The following is a 21548-nucleotide window of genomic DNA, read 5'->3' on the forward strand; positions in this document are numbered from 1 at the left end:
TGGTGAGAGAGAGAGGGAGAGGGTGGTAGGAGAGAGAGGGAGGGGGTGGTGAGAGAGGGTAGTGGTAGGAGAGAGGGGGAGGTGAGAGACAGAAGGAGAGGGTGGTGAGAGAGAGGGTGGTGAGAGAGATTGAGAGAGAGAGAGAGAGGAAGAGGGTGGTGAGAGAGGGAGGTGAGAGAGAGAGTGGTTAGAGAGAGAGAGGGAGAAGGTAGTGAGTGAGGGTGGTAGGAGAGAGAGAGAGTGGGTGGTGAGAGACAGAGGGAGGTGAGAGAGAGGGTGGTAGGAGAGAGAGGGGGAGGGTGGTGAGAGAGGGTGGAGAGAGAGGAAGAGGGAGAGGGTGGTGAGAGAGAGGGAGGTGAGAGAGAGTGGTTAGAGAGAGAGAGTGGTGAGAGAGAGAGAGGGTGGTGAGAGAGTGAGAGAGGGTGGTGAGAGAGAGAGAGAGAGAGAGAGGGGTAGGAGAGAGAGAGAGTGGGTGGTGAGAGAGACAGAGGGAGAGGGTGGTAGGAGAGGGTGGTAGGAGAGAGGGGAGGTGAGAGAGAGAGAGAGGGAGAGGGTGGTGAGAGAGAGAGAGACAAAATCATCCTTAGTGTACAACGTAAAACACCAAATAATGCATGCAGAGCAGAATTAGGCCGATCCCCGCTAATTATCAAAATCCAGAAAAGAGCTGTTAAATTCTATAACCACCTAAAAGGAAGCGATTCCCAAACCTTTCATAACAAAGCCATCACATACAGAGAGATGAACTTGGAGAAGAGTCCCCTAAGCAAGCTGGTCCTGGGGCTCTGTTCACAAACACAAACAGACCCCACAGAGCCCCAGGACAACAACACAATTAGACCCAACCAAATCATGAGAAAACAAAAATATAATTACTTGACACATTGGAAAGAACAAACAAAAAAACAGAGCAAACTAGAATGCTATTTGGCCCTAAACAGAGAGTACACAGTGGCAGAATAACTGACCACTGTGACTAACCCAAACTTAAGGAAAGCTTTGACTATGTACAGACTCAGTGAGCATAGCCTTGCTATTGAGAAAGGCCGCTGTAGGCAGACCTGGCTCTCAAGAGAAGACAGGCTATGTGCACACTGCCCACAAAATGAGGTGGAAACTGAGCTGCACTTCCTAACCTCCTGCCAAATGTATGACCATATTAGAGACACATATTTCCCTCAGATTACAGCGATCCACAAAGAATTAGACCTGTTGCCACAAGAAAAGGGCAACCAGTGAAGAACAAACACCATTGTAAATACAACCCATATTTATGTTTATTTATTTTCCCATTTGTACTTTAACTATTTTCACATTGTTACAACACTGTATATATACATAATATGACATTTGAAATGTCTTTATTATTTTGGAACTTCTGAGTGTAATGTTTACTGTTAATATTTATTGTTTATTTCACTTTTGTTTACTATGTACTTCACTTGCTTTGGCAATGTTAACAATGTATGTGGTCCTCTGTAGCTCAGCTGGTAGAGCACGGCGCTTGTAACGCCAAGGTAGTGGGTTCGATCCCCGGGACCACCCATACACAAAAATGTATGCACGCACGACTGTAAGTCGCTTTGGATAAAAGCGTCTGCTAAATGGCATATTATTTATTATATTATAACATACGTTTCCCATGCCAATAAAGCCCTTAAATTAAATGTAATTGAGAGAGAGAGGTTATAGACTCAACAACACAATGGATTAAATGGCTATGCTCCAATATCCATACTAGAATTCCATGTAGAATGAAGCAGTATATTGGGAATACATTCTAAGTGTTATGCTAGTGTTGATATTAGAAGGCTACTCAGAGCTATTAGCATTTTTCTAATACCCATCCAATCTTTTTAGATGTAGAAGTGCCTCGGGGTCATGGATAATAGAAAATTGGGAGCCACTGTCAGAGTACTTATTGTGCATCCCACACACACACACACACACAACTCACCGTCGACAGCCACCAGTACAGCAGTGCGTCCCCTGCGTTCATGTTCAGTCATGGTCTCATCTACATCAGGTCTGATCTGGAGTCCGTTCCTCCTCATCCACTCCCTGTTCCCCATCAACACCACATAGGACGCTGTCTGTACCAGGGCTTTGGAGGAACAGACAGTGAGGTTACTGGTTCCCCATCAACACCACATAGGACGCTGTCTGCACCAGGGCTTTGGAGGAACAGACAGTGAGGTTACTGGTTCCCCATCAACACCACATAGGACGCTGTCTGTACCAGGGCTATAGAGGAACAGACAGAGAGGTTCCTGGTTCCCCATCAACACCACATAGGACGCTATAGCCCTGGTGCAGACAGAGGAACAGACAGAGAGGTTACTGGTTCCCTATCAACACCACATAGGACGCTATAGCCCTGGTGCAGACAGAGGAACAGACAGAGAGGTTCCTGGTTCCCCATCAACACCACATAGGACGCTATAGCCCTGGTGCAGACAGAGGAACAGACAGAGAGGTTCCTGGTTCCCCATCAACACCACATAGGACGCTATAGCCCTGGTGCAGACAGAGGAACAGACAGTGAGGTTACTGGTTCCCTATCAACACCACATAGGACGCTATAGCCCTGGTGCAGACAGAGGAACAGACAGAGAGGTTCCTGGTTCCCCATCAACACCACATAGGACGCTATAGCCCTGGTGCAGACAGAGGAACAGACAGAGAGGTTACTGGTTCCCCATCAACACCACATAGGACGCTGTCTGTACCAGGGCTATAGAGGAACAGACAGAGAGGTTCCTGGTTCCCCATCAACACCACATAGGACGCTATAGCCCTGGTGCAGACAGAGGAACAGACAGAGAGGTTACTGGTTCCCCATCAACACCACATAGGACGCTGTCTGCACCAGGGCTATTTAGGAACAGAGGGGAATAGGGGTTAGACTAGAACGTAGCCTAGAATGTAGGCAGAATGTATAGCATGCATTTGATGGATGCAGTGGAAACACTGGGGAATCTTTAGGCCTTACGTTGAATAATAATTGACAATAAGGGGTAACTCAGGGTTGTGTTTTCATTCCACTTCAAAAATTAATAATAAAGGCCCTCCGAGCGGCGCAGCGGTCTAAGGCACTGCATCGCAGTGCTTGAGGCGTCACTACAGACCCGGGTTCGATCCCGGGCTGTGTGGCGACCGGGAGAACAATGAGGCGGCGCACAATTGGCCCAGCGTCGTCCGGGTTAGGGGAGGGTTTGGCCGGCTGGGATGTCCTTGTCCCATCGCGCTCTTAGCGACTCCTGTGGCGGGCCGGGCACATGCACGCTGACACGGTCGCCAGTTGTACAGTGTTTCCTCCGACACATTGGTGCGGCTGGCTTAAGCGAGCAGTGTGTCAGGAAGCAGTGCGGCTTGGCAGAATCATGTTTCGGAGGACGCATGGCTCTCGACCTTCGCATCTCCTGAGTCCATACGAGAGTTACAGCGATGGGACAAGACCGTAACTACCAATTGGGGAGAAAAAGGGGTAAAAATAAATACATTAAAATAGTAAAATAGCTGCCCTATTTTAGACCACATATCCAAGTACATACTGAGAGGCTGGGGGTCCATGATGAGCAGGTGTGAGCCTGGCCTGGAGTCACTGATCTGGACCAGAATACTGTTTCTCTGGTTGTTGTCGTCACTGTCCTCATGATGATGTCTCAGCAGGGTCTCGGTGTTACTGACCTGACATCGTATACCACAGCCTGGTACAGCCTGGAAGTCAGTACACCCACCCAGGGACTCTGTACCCAGCTCCTGAGACAGAGAGACAGATTAGTACACTTTATCTGGACCCACAACGACATACAGGGCCAAAAATATTCTGGAGGTCATCCAGACACTGGGAATGATCAACTCACAAAGACTCACAACCAGTCTCCTCCCCGTCAGCTGTAGGACTGAGGTTCAGCTGGACTCACCTGTTTACAGTACTTGGTGATGGAATCAGACTCACCTGTTTACAGTACTTGGTGATGGAATCAGACTCACCTGTTTACAGTACTTGGTGATGGAATCAAACTCACCTGTTTACAGTACTTGGTGATGGAATCAGACTCACCTGTTTACAGTACTTGGTGATGGAATCAGACTCACCTGTTTATAGTACTTGGTGATGGAATCAGACTCACCTGTTTACAGTACTTGGTGATGGAATCAGACTCACCTGTATACAGTACTTGGTGATGGAATCAGACTCACCTGTTTACAGTACTAGGTGATGGAATCAGACTCACCTGTATACAGTGCTTGGTGATGGAATCAGACTCACCTGTTTACAGTACTTGGTGATGGAATCAGACTCACCTGTTTACAGTACTTGGTGATGGAATCAGACTCACCTGTTTACAGTACTTGGTGATGGAATCAGACTCACCTGTTTACAGTACTTGGTGATGGAATCAGACTCACCTGTTTACAGTACTTGGTGATGGAATCAGACTCACCTGTTTACAGTACTTGGTGATGGAATCAGACTCACCTGTTTACAGTACTTGGTGATGGAATCAGACTCACCTGTTTACAGTACTTGGTGATGGAATCAGACTCACCTGTTTACAGTACTTGGTGATGGAATCAGACTCACCTGTTTACAGTACTTGGTGATAGCAGCTCCCAGTGGGTGTTCACTGTTGTTCTCTGCAGTCCCTACAATGGCCAGCAGGCGGGAGCGAGGCATCCTGTTCCCCTCCACTAAAATCTTCAGCTGTATTACTTCAGGAGCTCCGTAGGTGATGGTCCCAGTCTTATCAAACACCACTGTCTGGATCTGCAAAATTAGACCGTTTTTGTAACAAGTTAGGAATAAGGGAAGCAATTGTATAGCTATTCTCAGACAATCTAATAACATACACCAAGTTACTGCAACAGTCACAGTTAATCAGATTCTGACTACAAACATGAGGCATAACATATCAAACGTTACTAATAATTTTTACTATCAATATGATATAATTAGTGACTGACTATTGATTGGTTGATAGCATCTTCTTCACACTCACCTTGTGTGCCATCTCTAGTGGTTCCCCTCCCTTGATGAGGATGCCGTTCTGAGCGCCCACCCCCGTGCCCACCATCACAGCTGTCGGGGTCGCCAGGCCCAGAGAGCAGGGGCAGGCGATACACAGCACCGTGATGGAGGCCTGGAAGGCAAACCTGATCACGGCTTCTGCCTTGGAGATGCTCTGATCATAGCCCTGTAGAGGGAGACAGAGAGACAGTGAAACAGGGGAACAGTCTGGGTTACCTTTCAATCGACTAACATTGATTTCCTCTCCTTGCTTCCTTCCCTTGATCAGTCTCCACTGTTTAAACAGGGAGTGGACAGGTGACCGCAGATTCCCCACTTGATCAGTCTCCACTGTTTAAACAGGGAGTGGACAGCTGACAGCAGATTCCCCACTTGATCAGTCTCCACTGTTTAAACAGGGAGTGGACAGCTGACAGCAGATTCCCCACTTGATCAGTCTCCACTGTTTAAACAGGGAGTGGACAGGTGACCGCAGATTCCCCACTTGATCAGTCTCCACTGTTTAAACAGGGAGTGGACAGCTGACAGCAGATTCCCCACTTGATCAGTCTCCACTGTTTAAACAGGGAGTGGACAGGTGACCGCAGATTCCCCACTTGATCAGTCTCCACTGTTTAAACAGGGAGTGGACAGGTGACCGCAGATTCCCCATACTGCTCTCACAAAGAGGAGACAGGATGTAAATACAGGTATTTAAGTGGAATGATTTAGCTAAATACACCCTCAGTAAAGATTTGACATATATATCAGTATAGTAAAGGTTTTACATAGATATCAGTCTAGTAAAGGTTTTACATAGATATCAGTCTAGTAAAGGTTTTACATAGATATCAGTCTAGTAAAGGTTTTATATAGATATCAGTCTAGTAAAGGTTTTATATAGATATCAGTATAGTAAAGGTTTTATATAGATATCAGTCTAGTAAAGGTTTTATATAGATATCAGTATAGTAAAGGTTTTATATAGATATCAGTCTAGTAAAGGTTTTATATAGATATCAGTCTAGTAAAGGTTTTATATAGATATCAGTCTAGTAAAGGTTTTATATAGATATCAGTCTAGTAAAGGTTTTATATAGATATCAGTATAGTAAAGGTTTTATACAGATATCAGTATAGTAAAGGTTTTATATAGATATCAGTAAAGTAAAGGTTTTATATAGATATCAGCATAGTAAAGGCTACTCACAGGGAAGTATTTCTCCACGAGTGGAAAGTCGACAAAGCCAATGAGGATCCAGGCGAACAGAGTGAGGAGAGAGACCCCAACGATGAACGGGACAAAGTAACCACTGATCTTATCTGCAAACTGCTGTATGGGAGCCTGCAGCGGAACGGTCAGAGGTGACAGAGGTCAAAGGTTAAAGCGTAGGTCCGAGGTCACAGAGGTGAAGCTCTTCCTGCTCAGAACCAGTTAAAAATGTATTCTGAGACAAATCCTCCATCATGTGTTGACCAAGGTCAGTTCTGTAAACAGCAAATACTGACAAATATCTACATATCTTATCCAACTAAAACTCCAGGACACAGGAGATAATTTACCCAAAAGCTAACATATTATCCCCACCACCCTCACCTTAGATGTCTGAGCCTCCTCCACTAGTTTGACTATCTGAGACAGGGTCGTGTCCAGGCCTACGTGTGTAGCAGTGATGAGCAGAGAGCCGTTCTGGTTGATAGAGCCAGCTATCACTGAGCTGCCTGGCTTCTTAGTCACTGGCATGGCCTCACCTGGGACACAAAACACATCCGAGATGAGACACTAGCCAGGAACACAACCTAAATAGTGCCGTTCCACAGAGAAATATTAACCGTGCTTGGAGAAACAGTCATTTCAAAGTAGTGTTAAGGAAACAAGGAAACAAGGAAAGGAAGCTTCAGAAGCTTCAGACTTGATATGCATCTTCTCCAGCATCCTCAGAGTTGATCCTCCACTGTAACCCACCTGTGATGAGAGACTCGTCAGCCATGCTGTGTCCCTCGATGACCCTCCCATCTACGGGGAACTTCCCTCCGGGAACCACCCTGACCACGTCTCCTCTCTGGACCAGCTCCACATCTACCTGCTCCTCACTGACATGGACAGAGAGATACGCATTTAGTCTGATTTATAATACACTGAAATGGTCAGAGAGATATGCCTGTAGTCTGATTTATAATACACTGACATGGACAGAGAGATACGCCTGTAGTCTGATTTATAATACACTGACATGGACAGAGAGATACGCCTGTAGTCTGATTTATAATACACTGACTTGGACAGAGAGATACGCCTGTAGTCTGATTTATAATACCCTGACATGGACAGAGAGATACGCCTGTAGTCCGATTTATAATACACTGACTTGGACAGAGAGATACGCATGTAGTCTGATTTATAATACCCTGACATGGACAGAGAGATACGCCTGTAGTCCGATTTATAATACAGTGGACCTATGCCATATGCAAGTCTCAAAGGGTTTAATGTTCAATGTCAGCCTGCGGTCAGTTCGGATTTAACATTGAAATGAAACTTAAAACACTTGAAATAGTGTCAAATATCTCCAGCCTGCCTTATCCAATTCCTAATCTCAGTGCCAGAAACTGTTTCGGTTAAGAGCAAAAACACCCAGGTTTTCCAGTTCCAGGTCTAGAAACAGAAGATCTTCAGTGAAGTACCTGAGGACAGACATGTCCGTGTTGAGAGTGACCACTGTCGCCTCGCTGGCCTGGAGGGACATCAGCTTGGACAGAGCTTCTGACGTCTTACTCTGGAGGGGAGACGGAGCAGGTCAGGAGTGTACGGCTGCAATAGCTATACACAAGCATACTTTAGCTATGACACAAACGGATAACTTATCATTAAAAGAGACGTACTCTAGCTACAGAAATATCACCATGCTTTGGTGCTACTGCTGTATGGTGCTATAAAGCATATCTTCTAGGACGGGGTTTCCCAAACACGGTCCTGGGCCCCCCCCCCCAGCCCGGTTGCACATTTAGGTTTTTTGCCCTAGCACTACACAGTTGATTCCGACCGAGTTTGGGAAGTTGTAGAAGATACATAGGTCCAATACCTTGGCGATCTGCTCCAGCCAGCGCCCCAGGGAGATGAAAACAAACAGCATGGGGGGCGTGTCAAAGAAGGTGATGGGGTTGACCTTTGCCCTCTCTATCATGGCGACCATGAGGATGACCACGGAGTAGGTGAAGGCTATGGAGGTGGCCAGCACGATGAGCACGTCCATGTTGGCTGTTCTGTGTTTCAGGGCCTTGTAGGCCTGGGTGTAGAAGTAACGCCCGCCAATAAACTAAAGAGAGGAATGGGACAAGGGTAAATGTTAGATCAGGAAAAAGATTCATTTCAGGTTTGATTAGAAAATGGCTTTCACACTTGGGTCAAAAATTGTGATTATTATCTAAGTAAATATTGTGTTACTTAGAAAGATAAGTCTTGTTTTAAATCAGGGGCTTATTCAGTCTGATATGATCTATTCTGTTCAATAATCTTGTTTGTTCTACATCATATATTTTTATCTGAATGTTCTATAACCTTGCACTCTTCTGCATACGTCCCAAGTGTCTGCTTTAACCCTCCCTCCCTCCCTCCCGTCCGTCTATATCTCCCTCCCTGTCTGTCTGTCTGGCTGGCTATATCTCCCTCCCTGTCTGTCTGTCTGTCTGGCTGTCTGTCTGTCTATATCTCCCTGCCTCTGTCTATACAGTGGGGGAAAAAAAGTATTTAGTCAGCCACCAATTGTGCAAGTTCTCCCACTTAAAAAGATGAGAGAGGCCTGTAATTTTCATCATAAGTACACGTCAACTATGACAGACAAATTGAGAATTTCTTTCTCCAGAAAATCACATTGTAGGATTTTTAATGATTTTATTTGCAAATTATGGTGGAAAATAAGTATTTGGTCACCTACAAACAAGCAAGATTTATGTCTCTCACAGACCTGTAACTTCTTCTTTAAGGGGCTCCTCTGTCCTCCACTCGTTACCTGTATTAATGGCACCTGTTTGAACTTGTTATCAGTATAAAAGACACCTGTCCACAACCTCAAACAGTCACACTCCAAACTCCACTATGGCCAAGACCAAAGAGCTGTCAAAGGACACCAGAAACAAAATTGTAGACCTGCACCAGGCTGGGAAGACTGAATCTGCAATAGGTAAGCAGCTTGGTTTGAAGAAATCAACTGTGGGAGCAATTATTAGGAAATGGAAGACATACAAGACCACTGATAATCTCCCTCGATCTGGGGCTCCACACAAAATCTCACCCCGTGGGGTCAAAATGATCACAAGAACGGTGAGCAAAAATCCCAGAACCACACGGGGGGACCTAGTGAATGACCTGCAGAGAGCTGGGACCAAAGTAACAAAGCCTACCATCAGTAACACACTACGCCGCCAGGGACTCAAATCCTGCAGTGCCAGACGTGTCCCCCTGCTTAAGCCAGTACATGTCCAGGCCCGTCTGAAGTTTGCTAGAGTGCATTTGGATGATCCAGAAGAGGATTGGGAGAATGTCATATGGTCAGATGAAACCAAAATACAACTTTTTGGTAAAAGCTCAACTCGTCGTGTTTGGAGGACAAAGAATGCTGAGTTGCATCCAAAGAACACCATACCTACTGTGAAGCATGGGGGTGGAAACATCATGCTTTGGGGCTGTTTTTCTGGGACCAGGACGACTGATCCGTGTAAAGGAAAGAATGAATGGGGCCATGTATCGTGAGATTTTGAGTGAAAACCTCCTTCCATCAGCAAGGGCATTGAAGATGAAACGTGGCTGGGCCTTTCAGCATGACAATGATCCCAAACACACCGCCCGGGCAACGAAGGAGTGGCTTCGTAAGAAGCATTTCAAGGTCCTGGAGTGGCCTAGCCAGTCTCCAGATCTCAACCCCATAGAAAATCTTTGGAGGGAGTTGAAAGTCCGTGTTGCCCAGCGACAGCCCCAAAACATCACTGCTCTAGAGGAGCTCTGCATGGAGGAATGGGCCAAAATACCAGCAACAGTGTGTGAAAACTTTGTGAAGACTTACAGAAAACATTTGACCTGTGTCATTGCCAACAAAGGATATATAACAAAGTATTGAGAAACTTTTGTTATTGACCAAATACTTATTTTCCACCATAATTTGCAAATACATTCATTAAAAATCCTACAATGTGATTTTCTGGAAAAAAAATTCTCATTTTGTCTGTCATAGTTGACGTGTACCTATGATGAAAATTACAGGCCTCTCTCATCTTTTTAAGTGGGAGAACTTGCACAATTGGTGGCTGACTAAATACTTCCCCCCCCCCCACTGTATAGACAGAGGGTGGGAGGTGTAGGCAGAGGGAGGGAGGGAGGGAGGGAGATATAGACAGGGAGGGAGATATAGACAAGGAGGGAGATATAGACAGGCAGTGGGAGGGAACTGACTTGCCACGTTGAAAGTCACTGAGTTCTTCAGTACGGGCCATTCTACTGCCAATCTTTGTCTATGGAAATTGCATGGATGTGCGCTCGATTTTATACACCTGTCAGCAACGGGTGTGGCTGAAATAGCCGAATCCACTAATTTGAAGGGGTGACCACATACTCTCTACATCTCCCTCTCTCTGTCCATCTCTCTCTATTTAGCTCTCCCTCCCTCTGTCCATATTCCCCTCCATCTACATCTCCCTCTGTCCATCTCTCTCTATTTAGCTCTGCCTCCCTCTGTCCATATCCCCCTCAATCTACATCTCCCTCTGTCCATCTCTCTCTATTTAGCTCTCCCTCCCTCTGTCCATATCCCCCTCCATCTATATCTCCCTCTCTCCTTCTCCTACCTGTACAGGGACACAGAAGAGGAATGAGATCAGGTTCATGATGGAGAGGCCTGGGAGCAGCTGTCTCTCCAGGAACATGGTGGAGTGGTAGTGTTCAGGGTCCGGTGCGGTGGCGTTGTGCCGGTGAGACGTGCTGATCTGGTGGTCTACTATGATCATGTAGGTCATCATCCCCATGACTGGGACGCAGAAGAACAGGCTGACCAGGAACGACTTCCTCCATCTGGGAGAAGAGAGGGGTGAGAGAAAGAATGAGGTATGCAAATGTAGACAGACAGAGATACAGAGTAATATCGGTTAACCCAGAACTAAAGTATTGCGTAATTGGTCAGCTGCTCGATTAAGTTCTGGGTCCATACGTGTTAAGAGATGAATAGGTTTGTCTAAATAACCCCAACAGCCTGTTATCCCACACCTCCCATCCCCTTCCATTACTGTGTGATCTCGCTGCTGTGGTCCAGGTGACTGCCTGTGCGATCCCTCTTCACCAGAGATGCCGCAAAGCCCAGGTTCTGATAAACAGACAAAATGAATGAATAAATACATCTAACTAGGCAAACTAACTGATATCACATTGTCATTTAAAGCAACAACCTGGGGAAGAATTGAAGGGCAGAGGAGAGGGTGTTGGATGACCAAATGAATGGACAAACAAACAAATGAATGAATGATTGAAAAAACAAAATTAAGTACCTTTATGAGTTTGATGACGTCTCTCGGTCCCGTCACCTCTGGGTCGTACTTGATGTGGGCTTTGTTGGTTGCCAGGGCAACAGAGGCGTAGACGATACCCTTCTCTTTCATCAGGCTGGACTCAATTTTGTGAACGCAGGAGGCACACGTCATTCCCCTGACCTGGAAAGAGGTGGAGGGGAGAATGTGCTATTAAAGAGGTCCAGTTAGGGAGGTGTAGACACACAGAGAGATCTTTGATTATTGAAGAGGTAGCAGAGGCAGTGGTTTATGACAGTGGAAATATCACTAGCCCTATAAACATCATGATTGTGAGATTCATCCATAACACCAAAATCACACCATTACGGGGTGTGGTGAAGAGAATCAGAACACTCACCACCAGTTCCAGGCTTCCATCAGAACCCTCATAGTTCTCCATGACAGAAGCAGTGAAGCCCAACTCTCTGACATACTCTGCTATCTTCAGAGGGTCCATCACCTCAGGGTTATAACGCACCTCAGCCTTACTAGCCATCAGGGCCACCAGCACAGAGTAGATACCTGCACAGAACAACGCAGGACAATGTAACATATCCATTTGATTCACCTTCCTACCAAACAGATAGATGAGGTTGATGCTCAAGGGAGACAACAGTAAATATAGAAGCCTTTACTAAAGGCCTGGGGTTTCTTGACCAGGTAAAAAGTCCACATCCTTCATAATATCCTACATACGTTCCTCCCATGCTGCTTAAAAACAGCCATCGTAAATCTTACTGTTTATGACACTTTTCCGCACCCAGATACGACAGCTAGCTACTGTAAAGAACGGGTTCCATGGCAGAGTGTTCCTATTAAAACGTCACCATAGTTCCTATCAGTAGTTCGTATCGGGTTTGTGTTTTATTACGAAATAAAATCGGACTGAAACAGGTCGTAAAACGTTGCAAAATCGCATGCCCTAATGAACACAACCCTGATTCTCACATCTCCTCTCACCGTGTTCATTATTCAGGTTCCTCTCAATGTTGGCCACACAGGACGCACAGGTCATTCCACCAATCTGGATGAAGCATTTAGCATTTAGGGTGTTCGGGGTCCCGTTAACCCCCTGTCCCCCACCCCTCTCTGGGTCGCAGTCCAGCTCCTTGACAGGGGCGGGGGACAGGGAGGGGGACGAGGGGGGACTGATAACTGGGACGGTCACCAGGGAGTTGGTTTCTAAAAGGACAACATAGCAACAATGAGTTTCATATCCATTTCATGTCGGTTTCTCATTCTGCTTCTATGGCTGCTCTCTAGCTATTGTTCTGGGAAGCTTACATGTGTTACAAATAGAGAGAAATTCATTTGTTTTGCTTCACAGCACAGCTAGAGAGATATTATTAGGCTTAGGGTTGCTAAATTCCAGAACCTTCACCAGAGACAGAAATTCCTGTTGTAGGATTCCTAGAATCAGGAGGGAGGGAATCCTCTAACCAGGATCTCTGAAAAACCTGGGAATGTATGGAACGTTTGCTGAATTTTGAAACCCTAGTTAGGAGGATAAAATAATACAATCAGCCCATCAACTCACCAGGCAGGAAGGCATTAAATCCCATGTCCTCTATGGCCTCCCTGAGCTCTTCTGGTTGGGTGAGGAGAGGGTCGTACTCAAACGTCCCTCTGTGATTGGCCAACGACACCTTGGCTGACCGCACCCCCTTCCTCTGAGACAGCATCCCCTCTATGGACTGAACACAGGACCCACAGGTCATCCCCTCTATATGGATTAGGGCCGTGGCCGACAGGGGCTGGCTGTAGCAGGGCTGGGGGGAGGAGAGGCCGGCCTGGGACTGGGACAACGGTGGTGGTGGGGATGGTGAAGGTATAGGTGTTGTGGATGTGGATATAGGACTAAGACCTCCAGAAGTAGAGCTCCAGGGTTGGGTTTTAAACGTCCCCGGTGGCAGGGCCTCAATGGCTTGTTGTAGCCCAGACACAGTCACCCTCCCTGGGTTGTAGTGGATGGAGGCGCGCTCTCTCTCCAACAATACCTCTATGGAGGTCACCCCAGCCAGCTTGGAGATGTTATCCTGGATGTTTACCACACAGGAGCGGCAGTGCATGCCCGTCACTCTGAGGGTAGTCAGGGCCGAGTCTGTGGAGGCCTCAGAATCCTCGGGGGAAGATTCCACCGGCTCTGGGGGTAATAAGGCAGCGCTTAGCAACCGCTCCATGGACAGCTGCAGGGGGCGGGGCTTGGACTTGGGTGTGGCCTTGAAGCCGGCCTTGGCGATCTGGGCGATGATGTCATCGATGGTGATGAGGTACGGCAGGTAGAGAACTGTGGCTTCCTGGGAGTCTAGAACCACTGGGGGGGAGAACACACAGGGGAAACATTTCTAATCTCCAAGAATCCTAGTATCACAGAGTGGTGAAGAAAGAAAAACAGGAGATTCTGAGATTGTTTCAAGATTATTCCTGACTGTTAAGTTAATGTTAAGTGAGAATGCTAGACTACTAAAACCTCCCATATTAATTCATTGCTATAGAATGTCAAGTCAGTTAAAGGCCCAGTGCAGTCAAAAACGTGATTTTCCTGTGTTTTATACAGTGGCTTGCAAAAGTATTCACCCCCCCTTGGCATTTTTCCTATTTTGTTGCCTTACAACCTGGAATTAAAATGGATTTTTTTGGGGGGTTTGTATCATTTGATTTACACAACATGCCTACCACTTTGAAGATGCAAAACAAGAAATAAGACAAAAAAAACAGAAAACTTGAGCGTGCATAACTATTCCCCCTTCACTGTGTGGATGGTGTTCTCGGGGTGATGAGAGGTGTTGGGTTTGCGCCAGACATAGCGTTTTCCTTGATGGCCAAAAAGCTAAATTTTTGTCTTATCTGACCAGAGTACCTTCTTCCATATGTTTGGGGAGTCTCCCACATGGCTTTTGGCGAACACCAAATGTGTTTGCTTATTATTTTCTTTAAGCAATGGCTTTTTTCTGGCCACTCTTCCGTAAAGCCCAGCTCTGTGGAATGTACGGCTTAAAGTGGTCCTATGGACAGATACTCCAATCTCCGCTGTGGAGCTTTGCAGCTCCTTCAGGGTTATCTTTCGTCTCTTTGTTGCCTCTCTGATGAATGCCCTCCTTGCCTGGTCAGTGAGTTTTGGTGGGCGGCCATCTCTTGGCAGGTTTGTTGTGGTGCCATATTCTTTCAATTTTTTAATAATGGATTTAATGGTGCTCCGTGGGATGTTCAAAGTTTCGGATATTTTTTATAACCCAACCCTGATCTGTACTTCTCCACAACTTTGTCCCTGACCTGTTTGGAGAGCTCCTTGGTCTTCATGGTGCCCCTTGCTTAGTGGTGTTGCAGACTCTGGGGCCTTTCAGAACAGGTGTATATATACTGAGATCATGTGACAGATCATGTGACACTTAGATTGCACACAGGTGGACTTTATTTAACTAATTATGTGACTTCTGAATGTAATTGGTTGCACCAGATCTTATTTAGGGGCTTCATAGGGTCAATACACATGCACGCACCACTTTTCCGTTATTTATTTTGTATAATGTTTTGAAACAAGTTATTTTTTTCATTTCACTTCACCAATTTGGACTATTTTGTGTATGTCCATTACATGAAATACAAATACAAATCCATTTAAATTACAGGTTGTAATGCAACAAAACAGGAAAAACACCAAGAGGGATGAATACTTTTGCAAGGCACTGTATACAGTACCAGTCAAAAGTTTGGACACACCTACTCATTCAAGGGTTTTTCTTTATTTTTACTATTTTCTACATTGTAGAATAATAGTGAAGACATCAAAATTATGAAATAACACATATGTAATCATGTAGTAACCAAAAAAGTGTAAAACAAATCAAAATATATGTTATATTTAAGATTCTTCAAATAGCCACCCTTTGCCTTGATGACAGCTTTGCACACTCTTGGCATTCTCTCAACCAGCTTCATGAGGTAGTCACCTGGAATGCATTTCAATTAACAGGTGTGCCTTCTTAAAAGTTTATTTGTGGAATTTATTTCCTTCTTAATGCATTTGAGCCAATCAGTTATGGCAAGAACTGCTCAAATAAGAAAAGAGAAACGACAGTCCATCATTACTTTAAGACATGGTCAGTCAATACGGAAAATTTCAAGAACTTAACGTTTCTTCAAGTGCAGTCGCAAAAACCATCAAGCGCTATGATGAAACTGGCTCTCATGAGGACCTGCACAAGGCTGGGATGGGCTACAGGACAATAGGCAAGCAGCTTGGTGAGAAGGCAACAACTGTTGGTGCAATTATTAGAAAATGGAAGAAGTTCAAGATGACGGTCAATCACCCTCGGTCTGGGGCTCCATGCAAGATCTCACCTCGTGGGGCATCAATGATCATGAGGAAGGTGAGGGATCAGTCCAGAACTACACGGCAGGACCTGGTCAATGACCTGAAGAGAGCTGGGACCACAGTCTCAAAGAAAACCATTAGTAACACACTACGCCGTCATGTATTAAAATCCTGCAGGTTTTCTTTGTACTCAAGCCAGCGCATGTCCAGGCCCGTCTGAAGTTTGCCAATGACCATCTGGATGATCCAGAGGAGGAATGGGAGAAGGTCATGTGGTCTGATGAGACAAAAATATAGCTTTTTGGTCTAAACTCCACTCGCCGTGTTTGGAGGAAGAAGGATGAGTACAACCCCAAGAACACCATCCCAACCGTGAAGCATGGAGGTGGAAACATCATTCTTTGGGGATGCTTTTCTGCAAAGGGGACAGGACGACTGCACCGTACTGAGGGGAGGATGGATGGGGCCATGTATCGCGAGATCTTGGCCAACAACCTTGGCTCCGTGGCTCCGTAAGAAGCATCTCAAGGTCCTGGAGTGGCCTAGCCAGTCTCCAGACCTGAACCCAATAGAACATCTTTGGAGGGAGCTGAAAGTCTGTATTGCCCAGCGACAGCCCCGAAACCTGAAGGATCTGGAGAAGGTCTGTATGGAGGAGTGGGCCAAAATCCCTGATGCAGTGTGTGCAAACCTGGTCAAGACCTACAGGAAATGTATGATCTCTGTAATTGTAAACAAAGGTTTCTGTACCAAATATTAAGTTCTGCTTTTCTGATGTATCAAATACTTATGTCATGCAATAAAATGCAAATTAATTACTTAAAAATCATACAATGTGATTTTCAGGATTTTTGTTTTAGATTCAGTCTCTCACAGTTGAAGTGTACCTATGATAAAAAATTACAGACCTCTACATGCTTTGTAAGTAGGAAAACCTGCAAAATCAGCAGTGTATCAAATACTTGTTCTCCCCACTGTACATCTCAACATCAACTGTTCAGAGGAGACTGTGTGAATCAGGCCTTTATGGGTGAATTGCTGCAAAGAAACCACTACTAAAGGACACCAATAAGAAGATACTTTCTTGGGCCAAGAAACACGAGCAATGGACATTAGACCGGTGGAAATTTGTCCTTTCGTCTGATATGTCCAAATGTGAGATTTTTGGTTCCAACCGCCGTGTCTTTGTAAGACGCAGAGTAGGTGAACGAATGATCACTGCATCTGTGGTTCACACCGTGAAGCATGGAGGAGGAGCTGTTATGGTGTAGGGGTGCTTTGCTGGTGACACTGTCTGTGATTTATTTAGAATTCAAGGCACACTTAACCAACATGGCTACCACAGCATTCTGCAGTAATACGCCATCCAATCTGATTTGCGCTTAATGGGACTATAATTTGTTTTCAACAGGACAATGACCCAACACTCCTCCAGGCTGTGTAAGGGCTATTTGACCAAGAAGGAGAGTGATGGAGTGCTGAATCAGATGACCTGGCCTCCACAATCAATCGACCTCAACCCAATTGAGATGGTTTGGGATGAGTTGGACCGCAGAGTGAAGGAAAAGCAGCCAACAAGTGCTCAGCATATGTGGGAACTCCTTCAAGACTGTTGGAAAAGCATTCCAGGTAAAGCTGGTTGAGAGAATGCCAAGAGTGTGCAAAGCTGTCATCAAAGCAAAGGGTGGCTACTTTGAAGATTCTAAAATAAAAAATATATTTTTGATTTGTTTAACACTTTTTTGTTTACTACATGATTCCATATGTGTCATTTCATAGTTTTGATGTCTTCACTATTATTCTACAATGTAAAAATAAAGAAAAACCCTTGAATGAGTAGGTGTGTCCAAACTTTTGACTGGTACTGTATATTTCCACACTATGAGGTTGGAATAATACTGTGAAATTGTGAAAAGAGCTGTTTGAAAAGGCCGCCTTTCTGCCTGTTTTGGTGGGAAGGAATTTTGGACTGCCTGGTGACATCACTAGGTGGTAAATTTGTTAATAGACCAATAAGAAAGAGTTCCAAACCTCTCTGCCAATAACAGCTCGTTTTCAGTTTCCCCCTCCTCACTCAGACCACTCCCAGACAGTTCTAACAAAAATCATGCTTGAGAAATTGCTCTTTGTTAAGAAGCTATTTTTGTTTCTTTTTGACCATTTAAATTGAAAACAATCACAGTAAGGTACTTCATTGTTACCCAGAAATGATTTGATATTGAGATAAAAGACGGCTGCATTGGACCTGTAACCAGGTCAGCACTACACTTGGTCAGAACTCAATGAGTCACAATCAAATGATAATGACTACTACGCAATACTAAGTCACCTTTGATTTTCTCAACTCCTTTGAGTTTGCCAATCTTCCCTTCGATGGTGGTGGTGCAGGACAGACAGACCATGCCTTCGATGCGCATCTTCACCAGCTGAGGCTGTGAGGATGTGGCCGGGGCTGACACTGTGACTGTGGCTGGGACAGGGGCTGACACTGTGACTGGGGCTGGGACAGGGGCTGACACTGTGACTGGGGCTGGGACAGGGGCTGACACTGTGACTGGGGCTGGGACAGGGGCTGACACTGTGACTGGGGCTGGGACAGGGGCTGACACTGTGACTGGGGCTGGGACAGGGGCTGACACTGTGGCAGGGGCTGGGACTGAGGCTAGGGTTTCCTTTGTAGCGCTACTGGATGTAGCGGCCTCCAGGAGGGGGACCAAGCTACTAACCACCTCCCCCAGCTGCAGTGCACCGATCAGGGTAGGGATGAAGGTAACGGACACCCCCCTCTGGTCCTTGTTCTCCTGGACCTCCAGGACCCCCTGGAGCTGAGCAAGCCTGGCCAGAGCCTCCTGTTGGGCCTCGGGAGTGAGAAGGGCTGGGGTGGGGACCAGCTGGGTGTCCGTGGGGACCGCGGAGACTGTGGTAGAGTCTGAGAGGATAGAGTCAAACCCCATGTCCCCGATGGCCTCCGCCAGGGACTCTGGGGTGTGACGGCTGTGGTCGAAGATGATGCTGGCATTCTTCAGCTCCAGAGACACCTATCAGAAAATATGTATGTCAAACAAACGGGGAATAATTAAAACACTTTATACTGTATCAACAGAAGCGACAGTGTAATTCCAATGTACAGTAATGCAGTTTCTAAAACAAGGCCTTGAAACTAAACTGAATGATATGGCTGTTATAAAACTATGCCATGGAGACGTGCAGTCATTCACAGCCATAGAATTGTCATGTCATGGTTACGACGTAAATCAGCACGATTCTGAGATTCACGACATGGGCAGTAATCACGTACACTGAGAGGGTTACTACACAGTTACTAAGCAACGATCAATAGGACATCAAATCTATTCCACATAAACAAGTAGTCTGAAGATAATCCTTGTGCACACAATGGATAAAGCCAAACTCCAGACCCCAGGTTATAGCCTACAACCAGGGGCCGTTTTTTTTCCCATGGTCGGGTCACATGATCAGGAAGAACTCCAGGCATAGCGTTCCAGGAAAGAGTGACCTGACAGAGACACATGGACATACACCTCAGCTTACACAACAGGCTTATTATCCGATCAATGACGTTGTACAATGTATATAAACAGGAGAGGAGTGCATTGGCCTCGGAAGCTTCCGGCATGTTCTAGTAGCAATATAATGAACCTATTGCTCTCTCTATCACACTGTCTCTCTAACACACACACACACACACACACACACACAGGGAAACTTGTGATTAACTGACGCACATCACCTGACCACTCAGCCCTGACTGAACTGCAAGTTAAAAAACACAGGAGGGAAGTGTGTGTGCACGTGCCAGATATGATCTATGTTTTCCTAGGTGTGTGTGTCAGGGAGAGCGAGAGTGAAAGTGAGAGAGAGACTGTCCTTTCATAATACAGTTTCCCTTAACTTTGACACTAGTAAAAAAAAAAAAAAAAAGATCCTATAGACCTAAAGTCCACGTGCAACAGAAATCTATTCTACCTTAAAGAAAGGCCATGTACCGTTCTTTACAATAACGTCCCCCTTTAAGGAATTAATTAATGGGCTCCCGAGTGGCGCAGCGGTCTAAGGCCGTGATTGGCCCAGTGTTGTCCTGGTTTGGTCGGTGTAGGCCGTCATTGTAAATAAGAATTTGTTCTTAACGGACTTGCCTGGTTAAATAAAGGTTATATAAATTAAAAATGACATGTCCCATCCGCCGTCTGCTACCCTCCAGCCAGTTATCGACCCACAATGACAGTCCTGTAAAGACCAGCTCTCTGTCAGGAACAACACCATTACATTATATCCTGACTTAACCTGTGCCTGAGGGGTAAACACACAGAGAGAAGGCCACATTTACTGCCATCTAGAACGTTCCTAAAGCTGCTACACGGAATTACGGATCACTGTTTATCTTCAATGAAGCTATATAAACCAGCCACCCCCTGAGGGGAGAGGAGGAGGAGGCTGGGGTTGCATCCCAAATGGCACCCTTTTCCCTAAATAGTCGAACCTATGGGCCCTGGTTAAAAGTAGTGCATTATGTAGGGAATAGGGTGCCATTTGGGACGCACCCTGGAAATTAGCCTGGATATCGAGTTGGGTGACATTTGTCAAATGAAATAAAAATGATGGTTGGTAACAGATAAATGGGAAGTGTTTTTGCTGCTTTCTCAATTCTAACTAGTTAGTTTCACATCTAGTTTTTTTTTTTTTTTTTTTAAAGCAAACTCAGTTATTTTAAATCTCTGGAAATTGTGCAATGGTGTCAAGTCTATGTTGGAAATGCAGACTTGGCAGTTTGAAGACATTCTGTTCGAAAGTTCAAAGGTGACATTAATGAACACAAAGGTTTAAGGGTGAAAACATCATTCAGATCCTTTAAAATCAATTGGATGTGTAGGATATAGCCTAACACATTTCTGTGTTACACAGTAAAGTTGTTATACACCTGTTAAACATACTGGGCCAGTTTCCCGGGCCCAGACTGCGCCTAGTCCTGGACTAAAAATCATGCTGACTAGAGTCCCTATATGTGTACTGGACCCACCTTGATGTGTACGACTCCAGGCAGACCCCCAATACGCTGCTCTATAGACTGAACACAGGAACCACAGGTCATCCCCTCCACACCCAGACATACTGAGCTCAGCTTGACCTTCGGCGTCATGGGGAGTCCTTAGTCTGGGAACCAACAAGGAGATAGCATGGTTAAACAAAGCTCAGCTTGACCTTCAGCGTCATGGTGAGTCCTTAGTCTGGGAACCAACAAGGAGATAGCATGGTTAAACAAAGCTCAGCTTGACCTTCAGCGTCATGGTGAGTCCTTAGTCTGGGAACCAACAAGGAGATAGCATGGTAAAACAAAGCTCAGCTTGACCTTCAGCGTCATGGTGAGTCCTTAGTCTGGGAACCAACAAGGAGATAGCATGGTTAAACAAAGCTCAGCTTGACCTTCAGCGTCATGGTGAGTCCTTAGTCTGGGAACCAACAAGGAGATAGCATGGTTAAACAAAGCTCAGCTTGACCTTCAGCGTCATGGTGAGTCCTTAGTCTGGGAACCAACAAGGAGATAGCATGGTTAAACAAAGCTCAGCTTGACCTTCAGCGTCATGGTGAGTCCTTAGTCTGGGAACCAACAAGGAGAGAAAATAGTTCACATTCCAGAAAGCAAACAAG

At 45.7% G+C, this 21548-nt stretch overlaps 1 protein-coding gene across 1 annotated transcript in view; it reads right to left on the bottom strand.

The window, feature by feature from the left end:
- Positions 1-21047, bottom strand: part of LOC311105191 (copper-transporting ATPase 1-like) — a 38798-nt gene extending 17751 nt beyond the window's left edge. Inside the window, exons 1-18 of the mRNA XM_084147247.1 lie at positions 20920-21047; positions 18568-18919; positions 18211-18381; positions 13104-13880; positions 12527-12748; positions 11925-12088; positions 11546-11707; positions 11288-11364; positions 10853-11075; positions 8098-8331; positions 7700-7791; positions 6981-7108; positions 6612-6766; positions 6225-6359; positions 5007-5201; positions 4592-4774; positions 3555-3762; positions 1958-2104 (exon numbers count right to left, since the gene is read on the bottom strand). Of these exons, the coding sequence (XP_084003373.1) occupies positions 1958-2104; positions 3555-3762; positions 4592-4774; positions 5007-5201; positions 6225-6359; positions 6612-6766; positions 6981-7108; positions 7700-7791; positions 8098-8331; positions 10853-11075; positions 11288-11364; positions 11546-11707; positions 11925-12088; positions 12527-12748; positions 13104-13880; positions 18211-18381; positions 18568-18919; positions 20920-21039 (3745 nt within the window). The 5' untranslated portion in view covers positions 21040-21047. The remainder of the gene's footprint in view (positions 1-1957; positions 2105-3554; positions 3763-4591; positions 4775-5006; positions 5202-6224; positions 6360-6611; positions 6767-6980; positions 7109-7699; positions 7792-8097; positions 8332-10852; positions 11076-11287; positions 11365-11545; positions 11708-11924; positions 12089-12526; positions 12749-13103; positions 13881-18210; positions 18382-18567; positions 18920-20919) is intronic.
- Positions 21048-21548: the final 501 nt, after the last annotated feature.

The sequence above is a fragment of the Coregonus lavaretus genome (assembly GCF_964263955.1).
Source record: "Coregonus lavaretus genome assembly, chromosome: 29".
Taxonomy (NCBI): Eukaryota; Metazoa; Chordata; class Actinopteri; order Salmoniformes; family Salmonidae; genus Coregonus; species Coregonus lavaretus.